General features: G+C 37.1%; 1 protein-coding gene across 1 annotated transcript in view; it reads left to right on the forward strand.

The window, feature by feature from the left end:
• The window catches only part of PDHX (pyruvate dehydrogenase complex component X), an 83,836-nt gene that overhangs the window by 33,350 nt on the left and 30,669 nt on the right, over positions 1-19,817 (forward strand). The window contains exons 4-5 of the mRNA XM_044682407.1: positions 10,286-10,485; positions 15,035-15,133. Of these exons, the coding sequence (XP_044538342.1) occupies positions 10,286-10,485; positions 15,035-15,133 (299 nt within the window). The remainder of the gene's footprint in view (positions 1-10,285; positions 10,486-15,034; positions 15,134-19,817) is intronic.

Raw genomic sequence — 19,817 nt, forward strand, 5'->3', positions numbered from 1 at the left:
TTTGCTATATTAGGCACACAGTGGAAAACCACTCAGGATTGTGATGAGATCAGTTCACTATTGAGATTTAAATTTGAATCTAGATGAGAAGAGATAAATGCCAAATGAGGGAGCTTGTAACAGGAGAGAAAACAAGGAACATACAAGGGCAAGTTTGTTGATGTAGAATTGATAGGACTTGGCCACTGATTGAAGAGTCTCAGGGAATAAGGAAAGGGAAGACTCAGACAGCTCAGAAGTTAGCCTGGCTGACTGGCAGAGTGATAGTAACATCACCAGAAAGGTAGAAGTTAGAATTTGGGCAGGATTTGGGTGGGATTTTTCAGTACACTTGTGGAGATGTTGATGCTTGAGGTAGAGGAATTAATTAATGAAGTAAGATGAGCAAAGACAAAGTGAGAGGTGGGATAAAATTTAGAAAGGTTAGCTTTGGAGGGGAGAAAGGACCCTTTTCTTCTGGGATGGTTAGGTAGGTAGACGGAATCAGTGAGGATGTTAAGGGATGAAAGACTGAGGGTTCTCTAGGTGGTCTTCAGCTTCTAATTAAAGGTATATCTGAATCATTAGTGGAACACAAGAGGGAATTGCGGTTAGGATCAGGGACCCATAAAGGAAAAGCTTTAAATAGCCATTGGTGATGTAATTGAGGGGCAATAAGGGATAAATAGAAGAGCCACAGGATAGCAGTCCTTCAAGGGTCTATGATCTACTTAATGTGGGATCTCCACTGAAACCGATTGGAACTCTTCCATAACTTAATAGGCTTAAAGGTTTGCACTGTTAAAAAAAAATTAATTACCCTGAACAAATCAGATTGTGAACCCTTCTGATCTTAAAGAGACTTGTCCTCCATATTACTCCTAGCTGGGACTTACTTACCTTAATATTTCTAAAATATCTTGAACATCCTGTGCCACTTGAGCCTCACAAAATCCCTTTGAAATAAGGACTATAGGTAGTAACCCCATTGTACAGATTAGGAAATTGAGGTTCAGAGATGACTTGCTCATAGTAACAGAAATAGTAAGTTTGGAAAGTGGGCTCAAATCCAAGTTCCTAATGAAAAAGAGAATTATTTTTTTTTTCCTTTTCACCATGCATAAGATTATAAGACAGGTATATTAAAGGAATGGTATATCTTTTTCATTAATACACTTGATAGTGGTTTGCCTTAACCAGAATGGAAAAATATAGGCTAAGTATTAATCTAGTTAGGTTGAATGATAACTGGATGGGCCACCTACTTTCAGTCTGGAGATGAAGTACTTGCTAACACGTCATATGGTCTGGTCCTGTGCATATGAATACTGGTTGACCAGGTGTCACATGTAGACTAGCTAGATTCTGCAGTTCTTTTTCAACTTGAATTCTGTGATTCTTGGACCTCTGTTTTTTTTTTTGAGGGAGAGAGGAGATGGTGCAATAAAAATATCCCCATGATTTTACTATGGTCATTTGAAATGAAACAGGAATTTCATGTTCTTGAAATTAATTTGATCCAATTTCTCTTGACTTACCAATTGTCACCCTGTTAATGAAGAAGCATTTATTAAGCATCTACTAAGTACCAGGCCCTGTGCTATGGGCTGGAGATAGAAAGAGAGGTAAAAATTGACTCTTCCCTTGTAGTGCTCCAATTTAAATGAGCTGGAGATAACACTTAAGTAGGTATATCCAAGATAAATTCAGAATAGAAGGAAGATAAAATTTCAGAGGGTAAAACATTACCATCTGGGAAAAATGGGAAAGATCTAGACAGAAGGTAGGATTTGAGCTGAGTTTTAAAGGAAGCTAGCAAAATTCAAGCTGGAGGTGAGAAGCAGGGCATTTCATACTTGGGTGAGAGGCATTTCAAAGTCTGAAGATGGGAGGTAGAATGTGGCGTCAGGGACCTGCTAGTAGGTCAATGTAGCAGGAACATAGAGAATATGGAAGAAAGTACTGGTATAGGTAGATGGGAAAGGAAAGAAGGAGCCACTTCAGGAAGAACTTTGAATGCCAGAGAATGTGATACTTGGTCCTAGAAGTAGTAGGGAGCAGTGGAGCTAGAGGGTGAAGAGGTCATGTCTGCATTAGAAGAAGTTCCCATTGGCTGTGGAGTGGAGGATGGATTAGAGAGGTTGGAGAGGGAGGGAGACAGGATTATTGCTGAAGACCAAGGAGGAGATTCAGGGCTGTGGCTACAAGAATAGAAGATACCACTGTGGAACACGTTAAGAGAATATTTGTAAGGAATTCTGTTCCCCAGGTTAAGAAGTTCTTTACAGAGAACTCAGGAGTGAATTGGGTATGGGATGAGTGACAGTGAACAGGGATGTATGTCACTAAAGCTATAGACCTGAGAGACTGGGAGGGTGATGAATCATCCTCAGCAGGAATTGGGAAGTTTAGAAGAGGGGAGAGTTGGGGAGGGGTGGAGTGTGGAATTAATTTTATTTTGTCCATATTGAGTTTGAGTTGAGCATTTGACATATCTAAGTAAAAAGATGGAAATGTGTGAGAGAGGGTACAAGATGTGTAGACCTGAGAATTGCCTGCAGAGGTGAGAATGGAAGCCCTGGGAGCTGATGGTCACAAATTGAAACAACATCAGGGGGGAAAAAAGGTAGCCAGACTGCAGCCTTGGAAGAAATCTCTCCTTAGAGTACATGGCGGAGATGACCACAAGGAAAAGAGCCTAAGAAAGATCAGTTGGGCAAATGGTGGAGAGCCAGGAGAGAGCAGTAAGCCCCAGGAAAACATGCAGGAGAAAGTGTCCAGGAGGAGAGTTAAAGTCATGATGTCAAATGCTGAAGAGAGATGAGAGAAGATGAGATGCAGAAAAGGGCCCTTAGATTAGCAGTGAAGAGATCATCGCCACTTTGGAGAGGCCCAATACAATTGGGTGATGAGGTTGGAATCCATTTTGTGGAGGGTTTAAAAAGTGAGTGAGAGGAGAAGTTGAAGCATAGATTATAGATGGCTTTCTCATGGAGTTAAGCTGTGGAGGTCATGAGAGGGCGATAGCTAGAGGGGATAAGAGGATCAAGGCAGGTTTTTGATGAATAGGCATCTGGGAAGGAAGTAGGAGATAGGGAGAGACTGAAGAGAAGAAAGAGTGAGGTTGACAGTGGAATGAGAGAATATGAGGTCAAGGGTGCGTGGTAGAGACGTTTGCCTTGGCATTCATTTGAGATCAGAGGTAAGGAACAGGTTATAATGATGAGAGGTGAGGAAGAGCTCATGTTGTGAATTCAGTGAGACAAGTGCCTCTGCCAAGAGGGTGGTGTGAGGGAGTGACAAAGATGCCTTGAGAAGAGACAAAATTTGAAATCACTGCTGTGGAGAAGAGGATAGCAAATCATTTAGGCAGTGACAATATTTGCCTGGCTTCCTTGAGGGCCCATTTCAGATTAAGAAATATAAATTTGTAGGGGACCCAGACAGCACAGTTCCATGATTTCCTCCAGGTATGTTCAGCAGCAGTGAATAGGAGTGAAGGAGTCAGATGATGATGAAGTGAAAGAGATTATAAAAATAATATCAGAATACATTAAAGACAATGACAGCACAGGTGCTCCCCATTAGAATCTGGGTAGGGGGTTCTAAAGCTGTACCCAGAGGCAAATGCACAGCCCTGAATATTTATGTCAATAAAAAAAAACAAGAAGATAAATAAACAAAGACCAGATCTATTAAGTTGAAAATAAGAAAACAGTTGAGATATATGGATTGTTTTTTGAAAAGATTAAAAAATAGAAAAATTATTAATAATTTTAATCAAAGAAAAACCAAGAGCAAACCCAACCCAGAATTAGAAATGAAAAGACAGAAAACAATGAGAAGAAAAGTTATCTGCAGATTTGTTAAAAAAAAATCTATAGGGGGCAGCTGGGTAGTTCAGTGGATTGAGAGCTAGGCCTAGAGACGGGAGGTCCTAGGTTCAAATCTGAGCTCAGACACTTCCCAGCTCTGTGACCCTGGGCAAGTCACTTGACCCCCATTGCCTAGCCCTTACCACTCTTCTGCCTTGGAGCCAATATTGGCTCCAAGACAGAAGGTAAGGGTTTAAAAAAAAAAAATCTCTAGCCCCAGCAATATGAGCCAATAAATGCAGCAGTGATGCCCTAGGCTCAGGAAAGGTTTCTTTTCATTCTTCTAGTGACTAATAATCTTAGTATTTATAGTTGCACTGTCTTTAATGTTTTTAAAATAGAATTGTATTGATAATGTTTTGGGAATAATTATTTCTATAAATTATGTTATCTAAGTGGGATTGAGAGTGAAATTCTGTTATTTCTGAATTTATTGTTAATTTAATTCATTCTGCAAGACTATATGCACTTAGATATAAGTTTTATTTGACTTTTTGATTTCATGGAAGCCAAAATGTAAAACACTTTAATTAATACCTAATCTCTGTAGTATATCATCTTCATTTAGGTGAAAATCGGAGGTGAAAAACCATATTTGAGAGACAAAGGTATCTTTTATTTGAGTAGTGAGGAATTGGTAAGGTCATTTAATCTCATATTTTGTTTAGTTTAACCCAGATTTCAGAGAACTTTTTTGCTTAGAGAATATTATATAATATAGAGAATTTGTGTATATTCTGAGAGCTATTCATATTGGCCTATTGAATATTCAAAAAGAAAATGTTTTTGATGCAGTTGTATTTTTATTTTTTATTAACCTAATACCTAGTTTAGATTTTAAAAGAGTTATCTTTGTTTGGATTTAATGAATTATTTAATGAATTTTTTGGTTAAAGTTTAACTTATATGTCATCTAAAGATGATAGCTTAATTTTTTAACTTTTAAAAAATATTTTTTAGTTCATGAACAAATTATTAGACATTTTAACAAGAAAATGAAAGTCTTAAAATAATAGCAGACTTGACCTTTGCCACAACTTAAGCTAAAGTAAAAAAAAAGTTATCAGGCTTTGCAGAAGTAGAAATGTTAGAATGATTCAGTTAAGGAAGCATGATTGTCAGTGAGAATTTTGTTATATTTGAGATTATTAGCATGGAATACTAATTAACCCTACTTGATTTTATTTTTAATTGCTTAGATAAAAATAGGTTCTAACTTGTAAAGATCTATTTCTTATCTAGTTTTGCTTTGTTGAAAATATCATTTTACTCAACTTTATCAGCAATCAGAAATATTTTGAAGTTTCTTAACTCCAGAACCTACATTTTATAATTTTAAGGCTACTCTATGTATTTCATGGATTTAGGTTGACTATTAAAATTAGTGACATCCTTCTTTAACCCAAATTTGCTCAATTTCTCCTAACAAGCAAAATCTCTCCAACCAGTCAGCATACCCAAATAGTCAAAGTTGAGTCATTTTAAAAATTGATTGCACAAACTAGAAATTTTGCTTTCTATGAGGAAATAAAAGAAAAAGTTGGGTTGAGTAGACCAGGTTTGAAAGTTTTTGCATATTCCTTTCTACTAAATGAAATTTGTGTGTAAAACATTATTTAGACTAACTAAAAGGTAAGAACAGTTTACATTGGTGAAAACTCATTATTTTTTTTATACTTTTATATTGGAAAACTCTTATTTAATTAATTTGGAATGTTTTTCCGTGGTTACATGATTCATGTTTTTTCCCTCCCCTCTTCCCACCCACCCCTCCTGTAGCCAATGAGCAATTCTACTGGGTGTGAAAATTCACTATTAAAAATACTTTTGACGAGAAAAACTTTCCTTTCCTCACTCTTCTCATTTATAATTCAGATTGGGCTCAGAATTTCTTGCATTTAACATATCACAATATCACAGAATGTCAAAATGGAAGCAACTTTAGGAAACCATCTGGTTTAAGGTTCTCATTTATAGATTAGAAAACTGAATGTCTGAAAGATTATGTAACTAGGCTAGATACACCCAGACCAAGATTTCAATCAGGGTCTTCCCTCTTCAGTCCCATGGTCTTTCCATGCTTTGTGATAACAGTTGTTATATATGGATACTTCTGATGAACTTAAAATGAATTTTTGCATATAAGCATTTTAAACTAGTACCCTACATTTTTGCTTAGAAAAGATAAACTTCTGGTTAGTTATTGAGTGTTAACTTCATTTTCACTAAGTCAGGAATTCATGATCTCTCCCAGTTTGTTAAGTGGATCCTCCGTTCATTAGAGTACCAATACAGTTTCATAGAATTGTAGTTTTAGCTAGTGATTCAGCCAAATTCCTCTTTCCAAAAGAATAAATAATATATAATATATTTGTTTCAGTAAGTGGGACAGTTTCATTATATATTACTGTCTTAGATATAGCTAAAATTAATATCAATAGTGGGTTGAGAGAAAGAGAGAGAGAGAGAGAGAGAGAGAGAGAGAGAACGAGAACGAACGAACTTTGGGTTTCACCAAAATATATTTAAAAGGTTGTTATGGGGGATAGCTGGATGGCTCAGTGGATTGAGAGCCAGGCCTAGAGATGGGAGGTCCTGGGTTCAAAGTTGACCTCAGACACTTCCTAGCTATGTTACCCTGGGCAAGTCACTTAACTCCCATTGCCTAGCCCTTACCACTTTTCTGCCTTGGAACCAATACATAGTATTGATTCTAAGGTGGAAAATGGTTTTTAAATTAATAAAAATAAAAGCTTATTATGAGACAGATATTTGGATTAGTATGTGAAGAAACATTTTTAACAATTATAGATATTCAATTAGTAGATGGGTTACTGTATAATGAGTAATTTATTTTTGATTGCAGATATTCAAGGAGGGATTTTGTTTCTCTACATATGGGTTGAACTAAGTGGCCACTCAGGTCCCTTCCCATCTCTGAAATTCTTTATTACTCAGTACATAGTAACTTACTTGTAGTATTGTGCATTATAGTTATTTTGTTTATCCCCCCTCTCAGAGTAACAATTCCTTGAGGGCAAGGACTCCATCTTATACAAACTTGTTGTCTCCCCCAGCACTTGGTACAGAGATCTACAGGTAGTAAGCCTTTAAATATGTTAAATTATAAGGCATTCTGGAGCACTGAAAGAGTCCTAGTTTTGGATACTGAAGACTTTTACTTGATATTGGTTCTGAAGTTTAACCTCTATATGATCTTAGGTAAGTCAGTTAATATCTTGAATCTCTGTTTCTTCATTTGTAAAATAAACAGGTTGGACTAGATATGCTTTAAAAAATTTGTTTTTCACTTTCATGGAACATGAATCTGTTTTCTCTACCTCTCACCTTCCCCCAATCCTTCTATAGAATAAAGGGACAGAAATCTTCTAACAGAGAGCAGTCAAGCAAAAAACATTCCCATATTGACCACATTCAAAAAGTGTATGTCTCATTGTGCATCTTGAATTGATTATTCCTCCTCTGGAACTGTTGATTATAGCACTAATTAGAGTTCTCAGTGTTGTTATTTTATAAGTTGTTCTCCTAATTCTGCTCCTTTTATTCTTAATTTCATCCTCCTAGGTTTCTCTGAAGTTGTCCTTTCCTCTTTGTCATTTCTTACAGCACAGTAACGTTCCATTATGTCATGTAGTCAGAATTGTTGCAGCCATTTCCCTGGTTGATGAGCATTCCCTTAGTTTCCAGTTCTTTGCAACTACCAAAAGCCCTGCAAGGGGTAAAAAGGGGTTTTGGTTAGGTGGATATTAAAAGATTTGGTTGCCAGGGAATTGAATAATTATCAATCCCCAATTAAAGAATAACTTCAAGTCAAAATGACTTAATGAAGTTTATTTACAAATGAGAAGAGGAAGATAAAATAAAGAAAATGAGAGAGAATATAGGATAAGTAATCTAACATACTAAGTAATTTGCTCCAGCCCCCTTGTTCAACTCAGGCAGATCTAATTAGTCCTCATTCGAAGGGGTCTCAGCCTTGAGCCCAAGGCTGGAGGGCCCCGGAGGGCCGAAGATGAATGAAGCAGGAGCTTCAGGCACAGAATCTCTTTTTAAAGAGCAGTTCCTTTAGAGAAGTCCAGGAAGATTTAGTTTTTACATTCACCACGTGTAATTCTAAGGGAAAGATTTAAGAACAGTCTCACCAAGGTCTCAGGGTCCCAAATCCAGGGTTCCTCCAAGTCCAAGTCATGAACAAGAAGAGTGCTACAGAAAGTTGTCACTCTCTTTTAAAGGGGCTTCTTTTGCATCTTTTCCTGTGCCTTCCTCTTAGTTTACATGTCCAATCACAACAGGCGCTTTTGTTAGGACTGCCCAGGGGGCAGTCAGTAAATTCTGATTTTGTTACTCACTCTAGTACATGTGGGTCACAGACCTCCAAACTTGTGAATTAAATGGAGTTGTTTACACTTTTGGTGATTAGATTTGAGAATGGGTAAGGTAGACTTAATCTCATCACATTTCTAAAAATTGTGAACTTGGGGCAGGAACTCAGGAAAAAATTCTAGCTGGGCCACAGCAGAGAACAACTAGAGAGGGAATGGATTGATGTCAGGCAGTCAAGCATGCATGAATCCTGGGGGCAGGAACTGGTTATTTTTCTTAATTCTCTTTAGGATATAAACCTAGTAGTGGTATCACTGGGCCAAAAGGTATGCATGGTAGGAGTTAGTGAAAACTTAGTGCTCTAGTACAGCTCCATCCCCTAGAGTAGCTTTAATTTTTATTTTTCAATTATTAATGATGTGGAACTTTTTTTCATATGGCTATTGACAGCCTGGAATTTTTCCTTTGAAAACTGCTTGTTCAAAACCTTTGACCATTTCTATTGATGTCTTTCAATTTTTAAAACTGAGTTCGACCCTTTTGTTGAAGGTGTTGGGCAAGCATTCTTGAAGTTTATAGGTTAGACTAGAAGACCTACAAGATAGAATGAATGAATTTAAAAGTGTTTCTTAGACCTTTTTTATTTTGTAGGCTTTGTGCTAAATACTGTGACTACAGGTGCAAAGGAGAGACAGGAGGCAGTACTTAGAAGGGAGTGGTGGTTAGAGAGATCACTGCTATGACCAGCAGCAGTCCCAGAAGAGTAATGCTGAATACCCACCTCTTGACAGAGAGATGAATGAATTCAAGTTGCAGTGAGACATTTATTTTTGGTGTGGTCATTGTAGGAGTGTGTTTTCCCTAACTGTGCTCTTTGTTAAAAGGTTTTTGCCCCTATCCCCTACCTGAGGAATGATAGGAGAAGGGAAAGGTGAGAAATAGAGAGTGAAAAAAAATTTTTAAAGGCTGTATTATTTAAAATTATGAGACTGTTTATAGCTTAATAACTTTATTAAATCAAAAGAAGTAGTAGTAGAAGTAGTAGTAGTAGAAGTAGTAGTAGTAGTAGTAGTAGTAGTAGTAGTAGTAGTAGTAGTAGTAGTAGTAGTAGTAAAGAGAGGAAAAAGTAGGAGAGAGGTAGAGAGGTTTTTTTTGGGTTTTTTTTTTTTTTTTTTTTTTTTTTTTTTATCCTGGGACTCCATTCTAGGAGCATAGGGCCACAACCAGTAGGCAATGGGTCACACAGTTGCTCAGGGGCACCCAGCTGGGAAGTGTCTGAGCCCGGACTTGAACCTAGGGCCTTTCGTCTCTAGGCCTGGCTCTCAATCCACTGAGCTAACCCAGCTGCCCCTACTTTAGGTTGCAGTTTCTTTAGCAGATGTAGTTTTTACAGGGTGGGGTTGCTAGCCCCATGCCCAACCCTCCTCCTTTTTCATCCGGGCTAGGGACCGTCCTTGGCCCAGGAGCGGTAAGAGGTAGAGAGGTAGTTAACTTTTTTCATCAGCAGCCACCATTATGGGCCTCTAACTACACTCCACCAAGGGTCCACTTTGCTCCTCCACGCATGCCAAAGACCCAGACCTGCTTGTGGTCTGAATTTATAAGCTTTTTTTCTCCACTCACTAACTCTCACATGTCGCATTTCAGGAACCAGTCATAGTTTTTTATTTTTCCTGGGCTGCTCAGGGGTCAGTGCCTGTGGAATCATTGTTTCCTGTCTCGTTAGTTCGTTGGTTCTTTAACTCCCTTTTTTCTGTTTGAGGCTCATCTATACCTGAATTTACTCAGTGGTCTTTGACCTCCAGGTCACTGAGAGATGGCATCAAAAAAAGCGACATAATGGGGAGAGAAATTAACTTCCAACAAGACTCTCTGGCCCAAACTCCTCATTTTATAGATGAAGAAACAGACAAATGGAGCCAGAGGGCAGTTTAATGATTTGTCCTACTCAGAAATTGTGGTAGTATTAATTGGAGTACTTTTCAGAGTCAAAAGGCCAGGTGAAGTGCAGCAGACTTTTAGCACACCTTATATGCTTTATAACTATTTAGCTTACACTTTATATGTCCTTGTCTTTCGTAATGCAGGTCGAAGAAGGAAGCAAAGGCATTCGGTTAGGATCGCTCATTGGCTTGATGGTGGAGGAAGGAGCGGATTGGAAACAGGTTGAGATTCCCAAAGATGTGGGTCCTCCGCCACGCCCCGCTCCCCCTGTGTCTGCTCCTCCTGTAGTTGAAGCCGCTGGTGCTGCTTCTGCCAGACAGGCCTGCCCAGCTGGGAAACCGCAGTGAGTGCGCCATCCTTAAAGGAGTTTTAGTGTCACATAAGGCATTTTCATGCCTCCCCCTCCCATTTACTGTTATAAGAATGTGGTATCTTAGGGGTATTGCTATTGGTTTTCTTCACCTCCACAGTTTCCTATAGCAACATCTCATTAAGGTACTGAGGTGACCTTAATTTTTTTTTTAAACCCTTGCCTTCCATCTTAGAATCAATACTAAGTATTGGTTCTGAGGCAGATGAAAGTAAGGACTGTGCAATGGGGGTTACCCAGCTCAGAAGTGTCTGAGGTCAGATTTGAACCTAGCACCTTCTGTCTCTAGGTCTGGCCCTCAATCCACTGAACCACCCAGCTGCCCCTTCACCTTGATCTTTTGAAGGCTCTTCCAGCAGTATGTAATATCTGGCAGGTTCTGCCATGCTGAGGAGACTTCAGTAAAGTGTCAACAACAGATGAGATTTGCTTTCCAAGGCTTCACCTTGCTAAGAATGGAGAGGCTCATCCCTAAGAGGCTGGATGTTTGATAATGAACTCTTTGATCATGGCAACCCACTAGACAAAGAAAAAAACAAAATGCTTTCTAGTCTTGTTTCGCTCCCTCTATCTTGGCAATGATGGTGGTAAATAGCAGTATAAAAAGGTCCATAGGGTACTAGGAATCACAAAATTTGTTTCTATAAACGTTACCTCTTCTGTTACTAGAAATGTAGATCCTTTTTCTTTGACTATGTGGACCTACTACTGGCAGAATTGAGTCATCAGAGTTGATATTTTCCTTATAAATGAAGCATACAGAATGTAGAGATTGGTAAAGAAGCAGGTAAATTGAAGGATGGCCTTCAGATTCTCCTTGAATAGGTAAAGAAATGAGTTGGTGAAGTTGGTTTTATTGCATGTCCAAAGGCAATAAGAAACATCACTTCATGGGTCATTTGGTCATCTTGTCTTCTAGTGCTGATGATCAGCATTTACCAAAAGACCGCCAGGAAGATGATTGCAGCTTAAACACCAACATCTGTTTCAGAGGATGAAAAGGTAGATAAGATCCATTAAGTTAAATCAACATATGATTTAATACTCAGGAATTTCAATACTAAAGGGGATGACAGCATAATATATGTTGGAAAAGAGTTTAGGAGTAAGCAGTAAGAGGGCCAAAAGGCTTGCAGACATCATAGAAACCTGAGGTGCTTGATGGGGTTAGCACCAAATAGAATATAAGCTTAAATTTTTTCTTATATGATTTATTTTAATAGATAGGAAATGGGAGTCATTTATGAGTCACCTTCCTGTTTATTTTCATATAAAGCAAAAATAAAAAGTAATATAAAGTTAGAAGCACTAATACAAATGAAAAAATAAGTGTGCAGCTGAGGTAGCTATAGTCTGCCCTGTTTATACCAGCTGCTCACATCAGCAACAACAAAAAAATTGGGAAGTATATAGAAGAACAGATATCAACACAGCCTATTACCATGCTGGTCAATCAGTAAATTTTTATTAAGCGCCTGCTGTGTACTACACGTTGTGCTGTGTGTTAGGAATACAAGGAAAGGTGAAAGACCCTCCTTGTTCCCAAGGAAATTTTAAACTGATATTATTAATATCAATAATATTAACTTTAAATTATGCTTCAAATTACTATGAAGGGACCAAAGATTCCAAGAAACTATCTTAGCCAGAAAAAAATAGAGCAATATGGCAGATAAGGACAATTTAAGTTGAATTATAAATTCATTTGTTCAGAAAAAGGTGGAAGATTAGGAGCAGTACCACTTCATGCAACAAGCCAAATCCTTCTAAGGGCATTTTGCAATGACACAATTGGAAAAGATCTGTAAAGCTTGCTGTGCCCATTTCCTTCATCACTAACGAGAGGAACCACAGTGGTACAGTCTAACATAGCCTCCCGTGGACTGAAGGAGGAAGTGGAAATGAGACTAGAGCTATTGACACTGCTAGAGATGGTAGAGGAATGGGTGAGAGAGACAAGGAAACAGCCAGGAAAACTGTATACATGATGAATAAAAAATGCCAAAGGAAAGAACAATAAAGTAAAACTGTTTATTGTTAAACTTGCCTAGTTGGGCCCAAGAGACACGTTGGGAAAATGGAGCTCTCCTCTCATTGTGGAGCATAGGTGGGAAGGTGCTATCGGATACACTCACTTTCTTGGTTAGTTTTGCTCAGCTTATAAAAAGGTTGCTAAGAGGGTAAGCTAGCTAGGTAGACAACTGGAGAGGGAGTATTTAACCATGAATATGATATAAGAGCAAAAAGCAGCAATAATCTTTCATTATGAAAAGATATTTTAAAAAATAAAGATGAGAAGAAAAAGAGGAAGTCTATGTTGGAGACAAAACAGTTTTGAGGACATTAAAGGATGTCTAATAAAGGAAAATGCCATGTTATTCCTTCCCGAAGCCCCTCCTCACCTTCCTATTCTAGGCATTCGGGAACATATTTACTAGTAACTCATTTGTCTACTTTTTCATCAAATAGAATAATCTGAATACACGAATTATTATACACAAAAAATCTTGATGAAGGTTTGAGGAAGTAATATATCAGCTTTCATAAATTATTAATTATAAATAAGTAATTCATATTTTTATAATCATAGTTGAAAAGTATAGAGAATATAAAATCTTAGTGAGCTTATTGTTCAAGTATAAAAATACATTTGATTCTATTAAGCAAAATACAGTCTTATTTTTGGCCCTCTTCCAGCAAACCATCTCCTCAGTTTGTCAGATCATAAAATATTTTGTACAGAATCTAACAATACAAGTAATTTTGTTCTATCCTCTAATTTCTGATAAATAAAGTGCTGGATTAAGTCAAGAGACTTTGGTTTAATTTGAGTCACTTTCTCAATCTCTGCTTCCTTATCTGGAAAATGGGGATACTTGAAGCATTAACTTTATAAGATTACTTTGAGTAGCAAATGAGATAATATATGTAAAGTACTATATTAATGTATTAATAAACTAAGTTTAAATGTCTCTTCTATTCTAGGCCCTATATCAAACATTGGGGTTAGAAATTAAAAATGAAAACAGTTCCTGTCCTCAAAGAACGTATATATTATCAGGGAAAACGTCACTCACTCATGCACATTGTGTAAATAGAATTAGCTCCAGCCCATTAATAGTCAAAAATCTACTCAACCCAGGCGTGCTAATGATGTCACCCTAACCTCCCTTAGTGGGGAGGGGAGACGAGTTACCCACACGTGACAATAAGTAACAAATCAGGAATAAGGGACTGCCCTTTGGGCAGTCCAAATCAATGTAGAAACTGCCATTTGTCCATTTGAATTAGAAGTGGACCACAGGAAGTGATGAAAGACACTATCTCTTTAAGTAAGTTAGTGAACTTCCTGTGGGGGCAGTTGCCGTCTCGAACTGGAAGAAGAAGCATCTCCTGAGACCACAGAACGCTTACACTCTATATTGTCACGTGGGTAAGTTAGGCTGGCTTCCTTGGCCTAGCTGGGCCAATTCTAAACTCTGCCTATCTGGCTGTTGGGCCTTGTGGCTTACAGCTTCATTTATTAAGCTTTGTAACCTTCCTCTCTCTCCGTCCAGGCCTTTGGCCTGGACTAGCCTCTCCCTTTTTTCTCTTTACTCCTACTTTTTACCTACCAGACTGTAAATAAACTTCAACCCAATGCTGACTTGGGTCTGATTTAATTACGGAATCAACCTAAATTGTTGATTCCTGGCGGCCACATAATTTTAATATATATCTATAAATACCTAAATTTTCCTTCTTACAACATGCACATACACATGCTAGGGATTCTTAGTGGCACTGATGAGATAAAAAGGATGTTCCAGATATGGGAGAATTTTGAGGCATAAATGTCAGGGATTAATAATATTACATACATGTAAAAGTGTAGGTTGGCTAAGTTCAAGGAAACTGAGTTCCACCACCAATGACTATTATTCTTGCCTCAGTTTCCTTTTCTCTAAAATTAGGATGATGCTCTCAGCCCTTCCTACCTTTTGAGGTATCTTTGAAATAAAAGCTTAATTTATTGTTAAATAATGGCATGCCTTGATAGAGTGCTGGGCCTGAAATCAGGAACACCTGAATTCAAAACCAGTCTCAGATCGGCTTGAATTGTATGGCCCTTAATATTTGAATCATCTGAATGAGAATTGAAGAAAAAGGCTTTCTGTTTTTTCTTTATTTACCTTCATTTAAAGAATATTTTGAACAAGTGATTAGTTAAATGTATTAAAAAGATATTTTCTCTATAAAATAAATCAGAGTAATAGAGATTATTTTGAATGACCTAAGACAGTTGTGAAATTTAACTTTATACGTGGTTGTAAGTTGATTTTGTGATTCAGTAAAACCAAAATTATCTAGCAAAATAAATAAAAATACAAACAACATACTTAATACTAATTTGTGTTTTTCTAAGTCATTGTGCAGTCTGCAAGGAATAAATTCTGTTTGAGTTTGACATCATTAATCTAGAACATTTTATTTGTTAGAACAATGAATTTTTGCATCATGCAACCTGTGTTTTCTTATTCAGGATCCGCCTGAGTCCTGCTGCTCGAAACATTTTGGAGACATATCAAGTTGATGCCAGCCAGGGTACTCCTACAGGACCTCGGGGCATATTTACTAAAGAGTATGTATATGTTTTATGTAAATATAGAACATTTATTAACATAATCATTTATATTAGAAGCAGGATTTCATTGAAGATATTAATATAGTAGGAAGTTAATCATTTAATAACTTTCAGGCTGTATTGCCTTTTATATTTTAGTTATATACATTTGTTATGTTCTGCAAGTTCTGAGAATGCCAGAATGTGTTCGTGTGTGCATGCACACAAACAAGTGTGCCTGTTTACATATTTGCCTTTTGCCCACAACAACTTGGGTTTTGGTCATTTCTAGGTCTGGTTTTAGTGAAATTACTACAGTGATGCTAAATATGAAATTTAGGATATATTAAACTATCATAATTAAATTATACTTAATTAACAATAATTAATACATAATTATAATTAAATCATTATGTTAAATTCTTTAAATATATACTTTTTTGAGATTAAGTTTATTTTTATTAGAAAACCCATTTCAGCAAGTACTTCCCTACCTGTAAACCAGGAGACTTTCAAGAAATTTGTGGTTCTGGTTTCCTCTTTCTAGAGGTGGTCAGGCAGCCTCAAGCTTCTCCTTCCAAGCCCCTTGGAAAGACTTTATCGCCAACAAATAGATTGTTTCTATCAAAAGTTATGAAGTAGCTATGTGAAGCAATTTGCTTCCTGCAAAATCTTGAATCTTTTTTCTCTTGAATTATTATTTTGTATTTCTCTGAACAAATGTGACATATTAACTATTCAGAGATATTTAAGTCTTCAGAAGGACAAGAGGAAATAACAAGATTGTTTTCAATGAAGAAAGTTTGCATATTAATGTGATCTTTAAGAATAAGGAGAAAAAACGAAGATGCTCAGTTGAGGCAACTTAACCCTGAATAAAAGTGATTGACAAATAGAATTGGACAACAGAAATGACACGGCTACTAACCAATAATGTTACAGAACCTTACCCCATGCTAAACTGATGTCTATAATAAGAACAACAATGGAGCCTAGAAACCACTTTAGGCAGCACACATCTCCCAATGGTGATACTGGGTTAAAATATAAATTCATTCATGAAGTCTGATGAAGAAGGATGATGAATGATTATAATCAGTATTGTGTGTGTGTGTCTCTCTCTGTTTTTTTTAATCCGTAAAGCCAGAAGAACAAAAATGGGTTAGCAATTAAGGTTAAGTGACTTGTCCAGGGTCACACATCTAGGTCGTGTCTGAATTCAGATTTGAACCCAGAACCTCCTGTCTCCAGGCCTGACTCTCCATCAAATGAGCCATTTAGTTGCACCTGTTACTAGTGTGGGGTAATAGTTTTTATCATCTTGTTTCCTAATATTACTTCTCTAAATGAACCTGTATATCAGGATGGCATTCACGTTATGTAATGTCATTAAGAAAAGATTTGTAAATTGTTTCATTGTGGTTCAGTTATAACCTTTAAAAGATGAAATATTTAAAACATTTCTTATTCCTGTAATTCCATGTAAAGTCCAACTTTAAGCATATGGCCCAGTGTCCCATCATTAGTAGCCCTTTTCTTATGCATTGAAGGAAAACACTCCTAGTATATCCTAGGGCATGTTATTTTAAAAGGTGACTTTATAGAAAATTGGATGTAGGCCTTTTGGTGGAACTGTGAGCTATTAAGCACAATGCTAGCAAGATCACTACATTGTGGAAGTGCTTTGATTGGGCAATACCTCTATAGGGCACAGAATCCCAGGAAAGCAGAAAAGTCAGAGTCCCTTATGTTAATTGAGTGCTTATGCTAACACTTTATGTTGGTATTAAAAATAAAAAAACTGGAATAAAATAGTAATCATAATTCAGAAAACAGTTGAACAAATTGTAGCCTGTGAATATTGTGGAATGCCAGAAAAATTGGCACATTCGGAAAAAAGCAGAAAGTTGCTATTAGCTGATTCAGAGGAAAATAAGTCAAACTGGAGGAACAATCTATCCAGTGATCCTTACACTGTAAAAGAGAAATATAGACGCATTGCAAGGACTAGTTAGAGAGGTAGTGAGGAAATATACCTACCTCACCCTCCTTAAGGAACACTGATTGTAGGCCTGAAAAAAGGTGTATACCATCAAAAATGGCTGATACAGACGTGGTGGTTTGCCTTGATTTTTTAACCATGCTTCTTTGTTACAAGGGAGAGTTTGCAGGGGAAGGGAATGAGAAAGGAATGGTGAAAAAAATAATTAAGGCTAATTAAGGCACTATAATAGAAATACTAATGTACCTGAACTTTTTTTGTTGGCTATGTTCAAAAAAGTGCATGTTAGCGAAACACAAAAATCCATCAGTAAATTTTAAAATAACTTGCATTTATATAGATAGCATTTTAAGGCTTACAGTGTATTTCTCCCAATAACCTTCTGAGGTGGACAGTTAAAGTATTATCCCTATTTTATAGACAAAGGACTTAAGATTAAGAGGTAAAGCCACTAATCTATCTTCAGTCTATACATTGTATATCACTATGATGGGACAGTACTAACAAGTCAAAGGACATTGCCTATGGCAGTGAGGAAAATGAGGAGAACTAGATTTGTAGTCAGAGGGTGCATGTTTGACTCAGTCTATTAATAAGTATTTATTGAGCTTCTGCTGTGTTCTTGGACAGTGAGGTGGTGAGTACATATCTGAGTCTAGTGTGGCCTCAGCCTCTTACTATTTGGCTGACCTTGGGCAAGTCACTTTACCTTGTTTGTCTCTGTTTCCTCATTTGTAAAATGAACTAGAGAAGGAAATGACAAACCACTCCAGTATCTCTACCAAGAAAAACCCAAATGGAGTCAGGAAAAGTTAGGCATGACTGAAAATGACTCAACAACAATAACAGCAACAACTGTGTTGCTTGTCACTGGGTGTACAAAATTAAAGAATGAAACAACCTCAGCTTCCAAGATGGAAATCAGGATTCTTCAAGTTGGCTGCTTTTTTATTTTGCTAATAAGCAGTAATTGATGTTTCATTGCCCCAAAAGATCCTATAGTTGGCTGCACGTGGCATTCTTTTTTTTGAGGAACATCTGTCATCAGGAACTAGATTTCTTCTTATATCCATCCCCTGCTCTCTCCCAGGGAGACATCTCTGATGACAAGGAATTTAAGAAGAAGTAAAACAAACTGACCAACAAATCAAAAGAAAAGAATGGTATGAGAATCAGTCACCAAAGGCAATATGCTCATTGAAGGCATTCACCAAAACTGTTGGGAGACAGTAGACTAACTGACCATGGGCTTCCCCTGAACGGGGGCTTCCATTTTGGTTTATGGCTCTTCTAGTGAAAATTTTGAAAAGACCTTGAGTATTTTCTCCTGAAAATCTTTTTTTCTGATCATCCTTATCTAACATTCATTCTCTTCACATTTTTTTCTCTTTTAGGGTTTACTTTTTTAAATTTAATCACCAGTGAGCTTTTATTCCTATTTGCCTTGCATAACTATGAGCATTATTTTACTACTGTTATTTTATTAATGTTTTATATAATTTCTGAGCAGAATTCTCTTATTCTCTCTTTTAGTCATAACATCAGTCAGTCAAAACCCAATCTACTACTCTTCTTTCCTCACAACCCTGAATCTCATTCACACTTTTCCATTTTTATCACACATGTCATAAATCTTTCAGTCATCTGGTTTAAAGCTATCCATTCTTGCCATATATTTCCCACTTAGTCCTCAAGCTATGTCATGACCTCCTGGACATCTCTCACATCAGTCTCTTTCTAACTGTTGGTACTGCTATCACTGGATTGCAGGCTTCATTAACTCTCACCCTGACTATTCTTAATGAGACTCCTGGCGTGTAGTTTTCCTCCATTTCGGCCATGTTCCACACTCCTGAATTCTAATCTTCCCAGGGAACTGATATGGCATTAAAATAAAGAATCTCAGACGACTATTTCTTGCCAAAGAGATAAAATGTACATACCTTACCCTGGCTTTCAAGGCCCATCCATAGTGTGGTACCTACCTTCTTGTCTACATTTACCTCACCATGTGGAAGGTATTTGGTAAAATTTAGTTGCTATATTCAATTCAACAACCACTTATAAACACCTTAAGCTATCATTACTCCCACTCATGTACTCTACATTTTACCCAAAATGGATTGTTTGCTGTCCTCCAAAGAAGTCACTTTATCATTATTTTTACATTCATCTTTCCTCCACAAACTCCCTATTTCCTCCTTCCCCATTAGACAGTACTATGTAGTATACAGAATTGGGGGATATAGTTTTTTCTAGCTTTGGCTGAGTTCCAAAAAGCTGTTAGAGGTTTTAGAATCTTGAGGAGGAGTTGACTGGATCTTCCGTGGAGGGAGGAGGTCAGTGATCGAGCTCTTAGAGTATCTAGCTTCGATATTGAAATTTAGCCTAGCATTGATATATTTACTTAAGAAATTATTATTTTAGATAGACCCTTTATATCTTCCTTTCCTAATACCACCCTGCCTTCCCTCCCTTACCTTAGTGGCTGTGGAGTTTATAAGGAGAATAATTAGAGAGGAGTTAAATCTGTGAAGAGTTATCTAATTGACAGCATTATTTATAATTTAATCAAATCATCATTTATATTCTTTTAGATAGCATTTTGTAAAACTGAGTGAGGCAGGTCCTTGCTCAGATTCCATCTTTACTTCCCTTCCCCCACCTGAGGTTCCTGAGATAACTGATAGGGCTTTCCTT

Source organism: Gracilinanus agilis, chromosome 6, assembly GCF_016433145.1.
Source record: "Gracilinanus agilis isolate LMUSP501 chromosome 6, AgileGrace, whole genome shotgun sequence".
Classification (NCBI taxonomy): domain Eukaryota; kingdom Metazoa; phylum Chordata; class Mammalia; order Didelphimorphia; family Didelphidae; genus Gracilinanus; species Gracilinanus agilis.